This window comes from Diadema antillarum, unplaced genomic scaffold (assembly GCF_040938485.1).
Source record: "Diadema antillarum isolate AM-2024a unplaced genomic scaffold, OU_Dant_1.0 scf00000224, whole genome shotgun sequence".
Classification (NCBI taxonomy): domain Eukaryota; kingdom Metazoa; phylum Echinodermata; class Echinoidea; order Diadematoida; family Diadematidae; genus Diadema; species Diadema antillarum.
In genome coordinates this window covers 514248-529650 of record NW_027271113.1, presented here as the reverse complement: position 1 = coordinate 529650, position 15403 = coordinate 514248, and the positions used below count along the sequence as shown (strand labels likewise).

Genomic DNA, 15403 nt, shown 5'->3' with positions numbered 1-15403 from the left:
TAACCACACATAAACTATTATTCCACGAACTTGTACCTTGCTTATTTTTTCTTCCTCTTCATTTCAATCATACTCTTTTTAGTGTTTGTGTGCGTATGTATTACATAATTCTTGTATCATTGTATTCACACTATTGTATATAAACATCCCAATACAAGTTACCTGTTTTATTGTATAGCTTCTCGGTACATGTCCTCATCAGATCTCTTTATAGCTATCGTATTCCACGTAAACGTATCTTTGAGACTGAGCTGTCTGATCTGAATGGAATAAATGTATTTGAACTGAGAGAGTTTATGGCTAAAGTGATTCGCCTACGTGTTATGTTCAGAGTGGGCTGCTATTTGCTTATTACAAGAAAGAGAGGGGGATTGGAGAAATTCACAGAAAGAATAAAAAAGAGAACCACACTAAAGAAGCACCCAGATATGAAAGATTAATCGATATGTCCCAAAAAAGTTACAATCGGATTTTCGCATTGATAAGTCCCAATTGGGGGTAATATGACTAAACTGTCTAGATGCTACTTCAGGGTCTTGTGCAAATATAACATCTTAGCTCTTATTTTGCAAGTTTGTATTTATTTTGGGGGGCATATGGTACAGCAATAATGGTTAACGGTGGGTATATAGCCTCTCACGAGGTGTACATAAGAAATCACAATTTCTCAAAATTGGCATGGTGGGGTTCATCTTCAACCTGCATGTCATGCAATTCAAGTTTATTAAGATGATAAGACAAAACAAAGCCTAAAAAGAACCGTCCAAGCGCTGGTTCAGCAATAACGTTTTCAGATTGCCTTCGAAAAATTCATGTATTTAATTTTTTTTTTTTACTCAATAATTTTCCAGCATTTGGATAGGTGAAATAAAGTCAAACAATCCAGCTGGAAATGAAAATTGTGCTAAATCAAGGTTTCACGTGTCTTCACAAAAATAGTGATGCACGTTGTATCGGTCACGATCACGAGGTGCGGATACCATCACCTCACGTGACTATCTTTGGCAGCTGTTGCTCTTGTACCAAACTTTCCCGAACCTTGAAATGAAAATCCAAGCTTTTTAGTCATGTTGAAGTATATGCTTGCTAATTGATAAATGGAAGAAATTGATATAAACGGGACTTTAAGATTGGAAGTGAACAGGAAAGTCATGCAAAAATTATCGCTTCACGTATCTTAGTGATATATCGGTTATTAGGGCGTGCTATATAGGTATTGATGATGGTGTCATCAATTGAGTTCAGTTTGTATACTTTATGTCCATGCAACATGTAGCAATATTACAATACATACACACATAGACAATTTTCTACACACCTTGTAAAACCACATGCCACATGCACACATGCATAAATGACGCAACATTTACCAAGAACTGATAGGAGAGAATAATGACAGTATATATAAACAAAAAAGATTACAGAAGGACAGAAGAAGGGGCGACGAAGAAAAAAGAGAGATCTGTAGAATAGGACATGCCACTCCAAAGGTAATCGCCATCGCTTCGCGCATGACTCTCGTGCTTGCAAATCTTCTCTCTGAAATTCCCCCTTACAGAAAAATACACAAACTGATCTCTGCCTCAGATATTCCAGATTGTTCCTAAGCTTCGACGGTTTCGCCCTTGAATAATGCGATGATTGCGTTCGTGTCAAACCCAAAATAGGAATCAAATTTATCTGCAGATGAAATCATCGCGCCTTGACTATTATTAAGCATGTTTAGATTGTGTCACTGTTTCGCAACAATCAGTATTGTAAACCTTAGGAATCAAGGACGTTTTACTCTGTCCAATATCAGTGAAGGTTAATTTTGATCTACACTTTAAGGCTAACTTGAACGTGTGAGTGAGGCTTCCCTTAGGGTTTTTTTCTCCCAAATGAGGTTGGCCTTCCAGACTGGTATTCCGATCTAATCTCTCTGCTGCAGGAGACCTACAAGAGCGTCTCTACTCTATACTCTAAGGTAATGACCTTTTGACCTCATGTCATTTGGATTAGATAGAAATGTTTTCAAAAGCCAACGTGATAACAGGCTGTTTTGAGAGAAATGCCGAATATGCAGACTGCATTATTGTGGATACCGGAATGCCATGCAACTGCATGATTTATGGACTTCAATTGTAAAACCTCGCTCCTGACATCGACTACAATTAGATTTAATTGGGGGGGGGGGGGAGAGAGACAAAGCACAGACACACGCGGTTCTTTTCTCTCTCTCTCTCTCTCTCTCTCTGTCTATTTTTTGACAATCTCTTTCAACTCTGCGCACCGACCTTTTTAAACTTCTTACTTGGATTCCCCCCCCCCGTCATATTTTAGTCTTTCTTAGAAATAAAAGCTAGCAGGAAAGGAAAACACAGCAGTTCAGTTCAGGTCAGCTCGATTTTATTTCTGCATTTTTCAAGGAAATAATATGAAAATAATGACAACACGTGTATCTGACAACAGAATAGGAAAAAATGATATTTCATTTATAGTATGATAATCACAATCTTTAAAGTTTAAACACTTGTTTCCAGGTAAAGAGGAAAAGAAATGCAGGAGCCTGTTTGATAGTGATGGGGGGGGGGGGGCACGTGCCCCCAATCCGCTGGAAAAAAAAAAACCCTTACCAAAATGGTAATTCAAAGGTTAGTAAACTGCTTTTGAAATCGACATGAAAGTGTGGTCAAGAAATAAGATATTTTTCTAAGATTTTTTTTTAACCACAATTATAGAGGTATGTAGTGTAAAACATTGTTCAAGAAAGCCCGGAGCCGACAAAAGATTGTGATTCAGCGTGATTCCTGGTTGGCATTCTGAATATAAGCAGGATTTAAGCAGTGTAATCAGAACATCCGAACGGCAAAAAGAGTCGCTGCAATGTTGCGCAATGTGATGTAGAATGTACACCTTTGTACCTTACGTTATACAAATAATAATATCAAAGCTAGATCAGTGATTTTGCGGTGTTGCTTTACATACTTTATAGTCTATATTAAAATGCCTTGCATTGCCAATCATATTTAAGACGACCAGGGCCCCGTTGCTAGAAACTTTGCGTTTAAACGCAACTTGCAACTGATTGTCACTGGCCAATCAAAATCATTGTTACATGCATGTCTTCTTAATAGGGCAGACCCTGAGCCAATCAGAATGGTTGTTTCAAAATTAGCAATTATTTGCAATTGATTGCAACTTTCTTGCAACGGGGCCCTGGGCTTTTCCTAACTCTTCCATGTGTATAAAAAACACACAAACACAAACAATGTAGGGGATGCTCTAAAGTGCAGATTTTGGACACCCTTCCCCCGCTTGACCACTTCGACGCCCCCCTCGCTGGTCATAGTAACTACCTCCCCCAATTATAAACATAAACCGACACCCTTGACTACCAGTGGCTGATCCGGGGGCGCACCGGGCGCCCCCTCCCCTTAATTTCCAAAGCGAAAAAGTATAGCTACAAACGGCAGTTTTTGGACTGTAGATGTCAAAATTTTCAAGCTCGCTCGCTCGCATTAAATCGTTATGCCATTCTCCTGATGTTACTGCCAGTAATTGCCAGCAGTTGCGCCCAGTGCGCCCCCCCCCCCCTTGATTTCCAAAGCGAAAAGATATAGCTACAAACGGCAGTTTTTGGACTGTAGATGTCAAAATTTTCAAGCTCGCTCGCTCGCATTTAATCGTTATACCATTCTCCTGATGTTACTGCCAGTAATTGCCAGCAGTTGCGCCCAGTGCGCCCCTCCCCCTTAATTTCCAAAGCGAAAAGATATAGCTACAAACGGCAGTTTGGGGACTGTAGATGTCAAAAAATTTGAAGCTCGCTCGCTTCGCTCGCTCGCATTTAATCGTTATGCCATTCTCCTGATGTTGCTACCAGTAATTGCCAGCAGTTGCGCCCGGTGCACCCCCCCCCCCCCTTAATTTCCAAAGCGAAAAAATATTGATAGCTACAAACGGTAGTTTTGGGACTGTGTAAAAATTTTCAAGCCCGCTCGCTTCGCTCGCTCGCATTTAATCGTTATGCCATTCTCCTGATGTTACTGCCAGTAATTGAAAGCAGTTGCGCCCGATGAGCCCCCCCCCCCTTAATTTCCAAGGCGAAAAAATATAGCTACGAAAGAGAGTTTTTGGACTGTAGCCAAAATTTTCAAGCTCGCTCGCTTCGCTCGCTCGCATCTAATCGTTATGCCATTCTCCTGATGTTACTGCCAGTAACTGAAAGCAGTTGCACCCGGTGCGCCCCCCCCCCCCCTGTACAAACGGTAGTTTTGGGACTGTAAAATGTCAAAATTTTCAAGCTCGCTCGCTTCGCTCGCTCGCATTTAATCGTTATGCCATTCTCCTGATGTTACTGCCAGTAATTGAAAGCAGTTGCGCCCGGTGAGCCCCCCCCCCCTTAATTTCCAAAGCGAAAAAAATATAGCTACAAACGGTAGTTTTTAGACTGTAAACTGTCACAATTTTCAAGCTCGCTCGCTTCGTTTGCTCGCATTTAATCGTTATGCCATTCTCCTAATGTTGCTGCCAGTAACTGACAGCAGTTGCGCCAGGTGCGTCCCCCCCCCTTAATTTCCAAAGCGAAAAAATATAGCTACAAACGGCACTTTTGGGACTGAAAAATGTCTAAATTTTCAAGCTCGCTCGCTTCGCTCGCTCGCATTTAATCGTTATGCCATCCTCCTGATGTTGCTGCCAGTAATCTGTCGTTACACACCGTCATTTCATAATCCATGTAAGGAAAACTTACAGTGTTGCTCGATGACTGCGCTGTGGAATGTATCACATTCCGTTATGTAATGTAGTCCCCATTAAGTTTGCAGACTGACAGCGCGCACACATACATACACACGCACGCACGCACAAACTAGTATACACACCCTCAAAATTACTTTTCCACGAGGTGCCCCCCCCCCCCCCAATGTCGTGACCCACGGTACGCCACTGTCTCATGCAGTTATAGGTGAAAAAAGGAGGGGGCATGATTGACGCGCACAAGTACTTGGACTGTCAATATTACACTAAGTTTGGCATGTTGTGTCGTAACAGCGGTGGAAGATTCGATGTGAGGAGGTATTCTTTATTAGGCGCTAGTTTTGTGGTTACAGCTCGTTATTCCGAAGGTTCTTTAGTCCTAAGGTTCGTCATTCTGAAGGTTCGTTATTTCGAAGATTCGTCATTCCGAAGGTTCGTTATCCCGAATATTCGTTATCTGAAGGTTCGTTAATCCGAAAATATGATGAGGTTTGTCATTCCGAAGGTTCATTACTCCGAAAATGAAATAAGGTTCGTTATTCCGGAGGTTCGTTAATCCGAAAATGAAACAAAGCTCTTTATTCCGAAGGTTCGTCGCGGACTATCATTTCGGATCAACGAACCTTCGGAATAATGAACCTTCGGAATAACGAACAACACCCATTTTTGTAACAGATCCGAGTGGAAGCACTGGAAAGATGTTATATTTGACTATGAATAATTACACAAGGTCCTTGGTCTCCAGCAGCTTACACTCATAGACCCATGGTATCTCTCTTCTCGTTGGGCTTCTTTTCTATACGTTTGTACATGTAACAGGGGTCACCTCCATGAGACCGATATCAGGGAGTTATACAGCCCACGAGTTCGACATAAGAAAGATCCATGAGTCATGCAGCCCATACAGCCCATGAGTTCGATACTAGGCAAACAAGGCCCACGAGTTCGATACTAGATAAAAACAGCCCATATTACGATCGAGTTCGACATTACAACACAGGACTTAAATGTGTCAGTCCCTTGGGCCTTGTTTGGTATTAGAGTCGAACTCATGCTGTATGGCTCGTGGGTTGTTGGGTTGTATAACTCGTGCATGAGCTGTACATGACTCATGGGCCCTGTGTGACTCGTGGGCCGTATCACTTGTGGGTGTTGGTCCCGTGACGCCAGAGCCCCAAAGACGTGCATCCCGTGTAACATGCTGACCATCTTAGTCGGTGACCATGTCACATGTAAGAGAAGCCCAAACGAGAAGAGACAGATGCCATCGGTCTACTTACATACACCCCCTTCCAATCCGTGTGCATTATGTTTCGAAATGTTACGATCATGTCACTTTATAGGAGAGCAGCAGAAGATACATGTTACTCAACCCTGATCGATGAACAGGTCCCACCCTACATCATAGGTCACGGAAAAGTAAAAATAAATACGTAATTGATAAAGTAAGTACATGTATTAAAAGAAGAAAAAGAAGAAGAAGGAGGAGAAGAAGAAGAAGAAGAAGAAGAAGAAGAAGAAGAAGAAGGAGAAGAAGAAGAAGATAAAGATGTGACAGTAGGCCTATCCTTATTCGCCCCCTTGATGTGCTATTGAAATTCCAGCCGCTCCACGGAACTCTTGAGGGGAGTCCCACCACAGAAGAGTTCTGTGAGTCCCACTCTTGAGCCGCTCTCGCGAAACCCCAATCAATTAGAGAAGCAACGCCCTCAACGACCAATTAGAAATAGACATCGGTGAAAGGCGGTTCGGTTTGATTCGATTGTGCATAAAATGTATGCAAAATATATCGCGAGCTACGCGTAGCATAATTACATGTATAGTGTACACGGCGCAGTCTTGTCCTCCTCGAGCTCGTTCAGCAGCCTGAAGTTCTGACAAAAACCCACGAACAAACTATAATTATGCCGACGAAAAGACGACAGAAAGGGAAAGTACGTGGGAAACAAAGCCGCAGTAAAGGTGAGACTCTCCTTTTTTTTCAACTAGATATCTGCAAGTTAAGCACACTGTAGATCTATAAACTCCTAACGTTATTGAATTGTAAGTTAGTTCAAAAGATGACAAAACGTACCATTCGGTCCCATTAACTAAGTATGCCGTTAGTTTGTCTTAAAAGCGGTCAGGCCGCGCCGTCCGATCCGATAATTTATACCGATGGATTCGTGAAACTGACGACGTGTGCAGTGTGTGGTAAACGTATAGTTACCTATCTAACGTTAATTATTAAATTTACCTACGAAAAATCAGACTGACTAGCATGATGGCTTGCCCTGGCACACATGCTTTGCCTTTGGCTTTGGTTTGGCCCGTTTGGTCATTTGACATTTGTGTAAATTTAATGATAATGGCCAATGCATGCTCAGGCGCTAACTGTTAGGCCGATTGCCATGGCATTGCCATTGCTGTACAGCGCCCCATTGATCGAAAGATCGGTCTGTATCTGGTCGTCGGGGATATGTTCCGCGGAGATTGCGTCTGGCTTTACGGACCCCGGGGCCGAGGAGAGCAATACCCAATAACGTCCAAAAAAAAAAATGAAAGACAGACAGATGGATTGATCTTTCCGTCTAAGCACCCCAATTACCAACGACTTCAAGTGCAGTTGACGTTTGTTGAATAATAAATGGTGTGCAATGCCAATGCATTGCGACACTATATGACCAAACATATTGTATTATAGCATATGGCTCTGAATGTCATAAAAGGCTGTGTACGTTTGGAGTAGAGGGTAAGACTTAGAGCACCAGTATTTGGTCAGCTACCGGTATTCGGTCATTTATCACTAGTCAATCACCAGCCTGTAAAGTTCAACTGTCACAACACACGCAAATCACATCAATTCACATACTTCCACACTCATTCACAACAGGAAACTCCCTTGGCCCCCTCCAAAAATCCATCCAAAATCCTAAATTTTACCATCAGAAGTGCAGAATCAGCGCTACTTTCCAAAAGCGCGCACGGATAAGGCCCAGATTTAAGAGTACAGAGAAATGGAAATATGTTGAATTTTCTTTATTCTTTCTTTATATCGTTGTACTCATGTGACATCACAAGCTATAGTAGTCTTTTCATCCAGCCGTGACTGAGCAGAAACTTCAAAAATTCATAACTTTTTACAGAATGTCCGATTTTGCTCAAACTCTCACTGTTTACTGATGTGTTCTACTAATATTGCTGCATTCACTCAACCCACATGTCTGTGAAGGTGAACTCGTCCTTTAAGTGACCGAATACTGGGATGTTACCCCACCGACTGTTACCTCTGAAAACAAGCTAAACTGTCATAATCTTTAGTTTGAGACGATCTCCAAACCACGGTAGTACTGCAGGATACCAATTCTCAACCAATTCGCCATTTATGAATTAAATATTGAAAGTAAGAATCGACAAAGAATATTCAACTGCACATGTGCAAATTAATATTCCCATTTTTTTCTATACGAACGTACAAGTAAGGGTATAATAATGTGTGAGCTCTGCATTTTATCCATTAATACTTTCTGTCAGTCCATGCATGCTAAATGTATGATCGACAATAACTGGGCTGTTCACGCATGCGCCATGTAACCAGCTCCAGTTCAACAATATAAAGTGCTTAAAGACTGACAGTTCAGATAAAATCTTTCACTGGGCTCTTCAGATCATATAGTAGATAGATCCCCTGGCTAATGATTGTAAGACTAAGAGTATCTTATCTAACATGGTTGCGAATTTTAGTATAAAACCCGGCATTTTGGTCTGTGGTCACCCTGGTACTACATAGTACTACTAAAAGCTGTACATGTATCAGGGAGATACAGTTTCTACATCAAAAACGATAGGGTTTCCCTGCAACCCCAACACATTTAAACCCCAACACAAATGTGTTGGGGTGATGGTGCGGTTAGCTCAGCCTACCTGTAAGAATGTAGATGCCGTACCTGGTGGTATACAGGGGATCTACTGCTGTCTTTAAATCCTTTTGTTGGGTATTTTGGTTTTACGTTAGTACTTGCTGACACAATGTAAATTCGGCCCAAATTTTACTTTACTAATTAATAGTTGCATGACTTAGTATTACTATTAGTAATTAGTATTTAACCATTAGTCTTTAGCCAATTGTTGATAGCATGATCCATGACCTAAAATGGAGAGAGATGACATGATTTGTGGACCCACTTGCTGCATCAGTACAACTGTAGCCTGACCAGATGTTGTGCACAGTACAGCTTCTCTTCATGTGACTTAGACTTTATCACATCTAGTACAACCCAAACTTCAACCCCAACCCTAATCCTGCCTCTGTATGCTCTATACGCTGTACTCTAGGGCTTTTATGTTCATCAATTTCTTTTGAAATGTTGTTTCTTCATTTTCGTTTTTATACTTCCCCCACTGATGCAGATGTTTCTTCAGAAGATATGGATTCCCATCCTTCTTGTACGAGTCAGAAATCACTGAAACAGCTCAGCGATATCACAGACAAGCTTGCCAAGAAGAGATTGGTGGTGAGTCAGACTCAGACACACTGCATGCATGATCCAGAGTTCTATTCACGTGCTCACATCCACTCCCAATGTTTTCGTCTGTTGACTCTCTGTGTGCGATATTCATTTCCTGTCAGTGACCATCTGTAGGTCGATTGTATGTGTGTGAAATGTGTGCGCATTTGACTCATTGGTACAGGAAGGGTTAAAAGAGACAAGTTTACTTTTTCTTGTTTTTTGTAAGTTCTGGTATACGTTACAAGGTACAATTGTATATTGTAAATTGTAGTGTATATAAAGTGACTCACAAATACAATGTATGTGCATGGACCCTACGTGGTAGGGTCCATGGTATGTGTATGCAAGAATTTTTTTAATAGATATGCATGAGTTCATTCTTTTTTCTCTTTTTTTTGGGGGGGGGGAGGGTTTCATGTTGTTTTTTAGTTTGTCAGAAGAATTGGGCTCTATTTCATGCTTTCATTACAAAGGTCTGTATTACTGTTCTCAACTGGATTTATTTTGTGGTGTTTGTCCTGGCAGAAATCAAGCACAGATACTGAGGTGGAGCAACATGAGCAGAAGGAAAATTTCAAAAGACATGTAAGTCCAATTTTTTATTGATATATTACATGTAAAATACTGAGGAAAAAACAAACAAACGGAAATGGCCATTATGTATCTAAGGCAGAGAGATAATGTAATCTTTTATTAGTGTTTAAAAACAACCTCAAAAATGCCAGTGTGATGCTTATTGAACTGCTTCCATCTGGGCATACAAAAGATGGCAATCTAAAATATCGGATCTGGAGTTCAGATTTTCCTCTATTGAACTGGTCATGGAACAATTTTATAATTTACAAACAGGTAATTTTACTTTGAAATTCCATATTGAGAGTCTTTGTGTGTACTTTGTACAAATATCTTATGACAAAAAACATAGAACTTAGCTTTGAACATGAATCCAGGATATGAAGTTGTATTTGATAATTGTTTGTTCCAGTGGGGATGGATAAAACACTTTCATGGGATGATCTAATAAACATGTACAATCCGTTGCTTGTAGGGTTGTGATGGCTATGATGCCGACTTCGAGACCAGTGAGTTTGATGCGACATCAGCTGGTAGTGACATGGACTGCCAGAGCCAACCCCACCTCAGCAAGGTAGCTGACCCCAGATCTGTCCTATCTGCACACCCAAGCAACAACAAGAAAGAGAAGAGCACTGGTAAAGGTAAGCTGCCATGTAAATTTGCTCCAGTATTTGATCTCATGGTGTTTTTTTTTCTCTCTCATTTTTTTGTGTCTGTTTTTCTACTGGCTCCCTTCTTAGAGAAGCTTTGGTTCATAACATTGCATTGTGTATGTGTTGCTTAGATTTCAAAAGAGACCTGTCTAGACTTGCAGTTTGAAATGTTATCAGCTTAATTCTTAAGATGTTTCAGCAAATTGGTGCAAAACTGCAGTAGCAAAGAAAACAGTGACCTTAGATGGGAAGGAAAATCATGATAAATCACAGCAACAAAGCTGAAATTTCCCCACATGAGTTGTGATATATGCAAGAAAATGCTTTATGTCTTGTGTAGTCGCACACTGTATTGTTTGTTTCGCTTTAATTTTCTCCTGTATTCAGGGAAACTTCAAAAAGCAGCACTTCTGAAAAGAAGTCGGAAAGCATTGGTGCAAGATACTCTTCAATGCAGTCCAGCACCCCACTGTCAGAAAGATGTCAAGATGCGTGGACACCGTAAGATGAAAAGGGACACTGCCAGCCTGGATTCTGTCGGCCAGCCTGCGATTCCCGCCAATACCGCCGCGCTCCTCACCTCGCCGGAAATGATGCACCTGTTTCCAAATCCCAATGGCTCAGACAGCTCTACGCCGTTGTCGGGAATAGCAGACAGCAAGTCGGATGCCAACGACTCATGCTTTGGCTTTGAGGGTCTCCTCTCTCCCCAGCCAGCCTTGCCCTTCTCCCCAGTCCTACCAGACTCCCCTTCTTTCCCCGCCGAAAAAGGTGAAACGTTTGCGTCAAAGGCTCGGCTGGATATTGAGGACCAGTCACCATCGCCGTCACCCTCACCAGACCTGGTCCTCCGGTTATCGCCATCCCCTGAGCCGCCTTCTCCCGATCACGACACAAGATCGTCGATGTCCACCATGTATTCTTCCGTCGCCTCCATGTCGGCCTCAATGCAGCCTTCAAGGGTCAGTCACAAGAGAAGACTGGACATCGATTTGACCGGCCTCGTGCCAAAGGATGACGAGGAAGGTCCTCCAAAGAAAGCTTCGAAAAAGAGGAAACCACAGAAAAAGAAGGTATGTACTTCAGGTCAACCTGCTGTATCAGTCTTTGTAAAGTTCTTCCACTCCGCTTTACAAATAATCCATGGGTCATGGTCATGGAATCTGTTGGAAATTTGGGTTTACAGTGGGAATATCTGCACTGAAGTGCTGTCCAACATTTCTAGGCAAAGTCTAGTGAAATCTTGTGGTTTTTGACACAGGTAGACACGTAAACCACTTTATCATATATCCATGTCATTAACCTTCATATCATGCTCTCATATTTTAAACTTTATGCCCTTAATGATTTTACGTGACATTGAAAGAAAAGCTTTTATAGATTTGTATGTTATTCATTAAGCCATACGCCACCATAAGAGTGTTGTATGTGCATTGTGGTGAAAGGTAATTTTATTATGCCATTTATGTGGGTTTGCATGCATAGTGCTACTATTAGAATAAGTAGCAAGCTTGTTTATTGATTGTTCAAATTATACTATAGCTGTAGTTCAATGCATTCTATCATGTCATCTTGTTGATAGCCATTTACTTTATTTTTCTCTCCATTCCAGCAAAAGGAGGAGGAAGCCTGGGCCCTGAAGATGAGTACCGAGTTTGACGACATTGAAATGTTTGAACTCACCGTGGAGTGAATATAGAAGTCTTCTGGGGAAAAGAAAAAAATATATATGGACCAATGGGGACACGATGTTCATGCATCTACCCATCTGCGGCTGATCTAAACAAAGAGCTACATTGTACTCCCTCTGGGAAGAAGACATTGCTTTGTAGAATGCTTTGCTCCTAATCATGGATGCTGCCAACGTACAGCGGATGCTTGTGATGCACATGCTGATGCCACACTTTTTGAAATGTGTTGAGATCACTTTCTTGCACTGGAGTGCTGCTGTATGAAAGAACAATGATGGTAAAGATTCAGCTTGTGGACTGCCACAAGTTGCTTCTTGCACTTGTTCTTTTTTTTTTTTAAAGCAATTGGAGAGGAGTCCAGTGTCTATGAATTTCCCAACAAAATCCATTGTATGGACAGGTATGATATACATGTACAGTGATTCTGTACTATATTGTTTACAAAGGAGGTAAAATGGGGCCACCAACTACTGTATGTCCCAAGACTGTTCAAGCTATATGTTGTGTATGATAGCATGTGCTCGCTTGATTATTGTAGTATCCTAGCATTGACATGAAGGCAGTGACAGTGGGGGCACTGTATGTTGTGATATTCATTTGCAGAGTGTTTTTTGTATACTATTACTGTACAAGGCAGTGCCATGTAATACGTGACAGGGCTTTATTCACATTTTTGCAGCCAGAGTTCTGGAGGACAAATGGCGGTACAATACGTATATTTGTTCTTGCCCTGTTCAGAGGCTCAACCTCCAGGGATTTCTTTACATACTGTAATGTGTGCAGAATCCCATGATCATCTGACTTAATTTTCTTTTGGGCTACTTTGTCTATTGCAGGGTTCTTTTTGATGCTGGAAGGTGAACAGTTGTAAATTTTTGTACATATCATAGTATACTTATTTCACTAATGAAGTATTTGTTTTCTTTACACGTAAAGGATCACAGGATCATGTAATTTATTTTAATGCGACTTATTTTATCAGCAATGAAGTTCAGACCTTGTTCTGTGAGATTCCTTGGAGGGCACAGGAAGAAAAATATTTTTCTGTTTTATGTGCTGTTGTTTTTTTGGTACATTTGTGAGTGATGAAGTAAGGACTTTATGCAAAGATCTCAAGTTGAGGAAAATCAGAGTGTTAATCATGATAACATCTGCAGAATCAAATGTTTGGTGATCATTACTTACAAATTTGAATGAGATGATCTTATGCAATCAAGGGAAATGAAAGAGCTCAATATGAGAGGATTTTGAAGAACATGCATTACCAAGAAAGATGTTTGGTATGAACTATATTTTCTCTAGTTTTAAAGACATTACATATACTATTGGCAATATGGCATTATTTTTTATTAGCAAGTAGAGAATGTAGATATGTACAGACTTAGTTGATGCATTGTATGCACTGCAGATAAAACTTGTAGTAAAAGAGAAGTACAAATGTACATGTATTAATATTGTCTATCCATATGACAGTGTTCCATGTTGAACTTGTATACAGATATTCCAGATTATTTTCTGTTTGCAATTAGGGAAGGGATAGAAAGTGTAGAAATGAGATGCCACATTTTGTTTGTGAGACAGATGTGAGCTGATGATAGCACAATCATCTCTTCTTTCACATTTTTTTGTGGCAATTTTTTAAAAAGAATTTCTTATCCTTTTAGAATGATTCCATTCATAGTTGTTTTATCTGGAAAGAAGTAAAAAGAAAAAAAGAAAGAAAGCTGTAAGTCATTTACTATTAGGTATGAACATTTTTTCATGTCATTTCAGTTGTGCTTGTTTTCCTCTGCTTATGATCAAGGATGAAATCATATTTGAAACTGTATTTATTGCAGTAATGATAAACATGTACAGTGTACCAAGTCCATGAGTACTGCTTGTAGATGGCAGAATTGCTTGCAGTGTAGAAGGCCATAGATGTCACTCTTTCTCTTTTGATTCAATGTCTTAAAATAACCTTTTTTTATTTCCGTTTTGCTGATGTGAAAGAGATTTTCATTATCTAATGATTCTCCCAGCATCTGCCAATCATCACTGGTAGCTTTGAGGATTTGTTTGAGATGTGGCAGTGTCTGTACATTAGTACACTTTCGCATGTAGTAACTTTTGTGATGCGAACCATTTGCCAGTGGGCACAGAAAACTGCACTGCAATGTTACACACTGTCCAAAGTTGCTGGTACAGAAAAGATTTAAGTAGGAAGTCATACACATCACCATGTGTCGCATTTTCACCATGTATGGTTGTACAGAGTAATGTATATAGCTGAGAATCCATAATAACCATCAGACAATAAATTGTGCAGTCAGGAGTGCCTTAAAATACAAAGTATATTTTTGTGTTCATTGTACTGTGTAAATTTTATCCTTAATTTGCATTTAGACTGTCAGTAAATAGACTGTCAGTAAAAATGATACATTTATATTGCGTACGCTGAAGTTTTTACCTCAAATGTGGCAAAAAAGGTCCTCTATTACGAAAATATTGACAAAAATGAAAACAAAAATACTGTATGCCCTGCATGCAGTGTCCCAGACCAGCACATTAGCATTGTAATATCAAGTAGCTATGACTGCTAGTATACCGGGTGTCCCAAAAAAAGCGGAACGGTGGATTTTCAGTACCTTGCGTTCTAAAAGTGATATATTTTTTGACATCATTAGAAAGAGCATCTTCCGCAGAAGACAATGATATCAAAATCATTAAATTTGGTTCAGTATTTTTCATTCTACGCCAATTTCTGTATATGCAGTCATTTTCAATTTTTGGCGACTTATGAGATAATAATTTGAGGGCGAAACGCGTTCCATATGGTGAATTGTGTGAGGTCGTTGATCCATGTCAACAAAAGATAACGCTTTGATATTGGGCGCGCGCACACACACACACACACACACACTTGTTTTTTTCCTGGCCTGTGCCCAGTGTGAAAGCTGTATCTTTTGTTGACATGGATCACCGAGCTTACACAATGTTCACCGTATGGATCGCGAGTCGCACTCAAATTATTATCTCATAAGTCGCAAAAATCCGGCGAAATTTGACAATTACTGCATTTTCAGAAATTGGCGTAGAATAAAAAGTACTGAACCAAATTTAATGATTTTGATATCATTGTCTTCTGCGGAAGATGTTCTTCCTAATGATGTCAAAAAATATATCACTTTTAGAACACAAAGTACTGAAAATCCACCGTTCCGCTTTTTTTGGGACACCCGGTATACAGTAATAGAGCCCCAATGCCATAGAC

At 40.4% G+C, this 15403-nt stretch overlaps 1 protein-coding gene across 1 annotated transcript; it reads left to right on the top strand.

Annotated features, from left to right (window-relative positions):
- The first annotated feature begins 6644 nt into the window (after positions 1-6644).
- LOC139724627 (uncharacterized) lies at positions 6645-12314 on the top strand. Its single transcript, XM_071635760.1, has 6 exons — positions 6645-6702; positions 9130-9230; positions 9756-9815; positions 10279-10447; positions 10847-11532; positions 12078-12314. The coding sequence occupies exons 1-6, from the start codon at positions 6645-6647 to the stop codon at positions 12150-12152; spliced, it is 1149 nt and encodes a 382-aa protein (XP_071491861.1). The 3' UTR covers positions 12153-12314.
- Positions 12315-15403: the final 3089 nt, after the last annotated feature.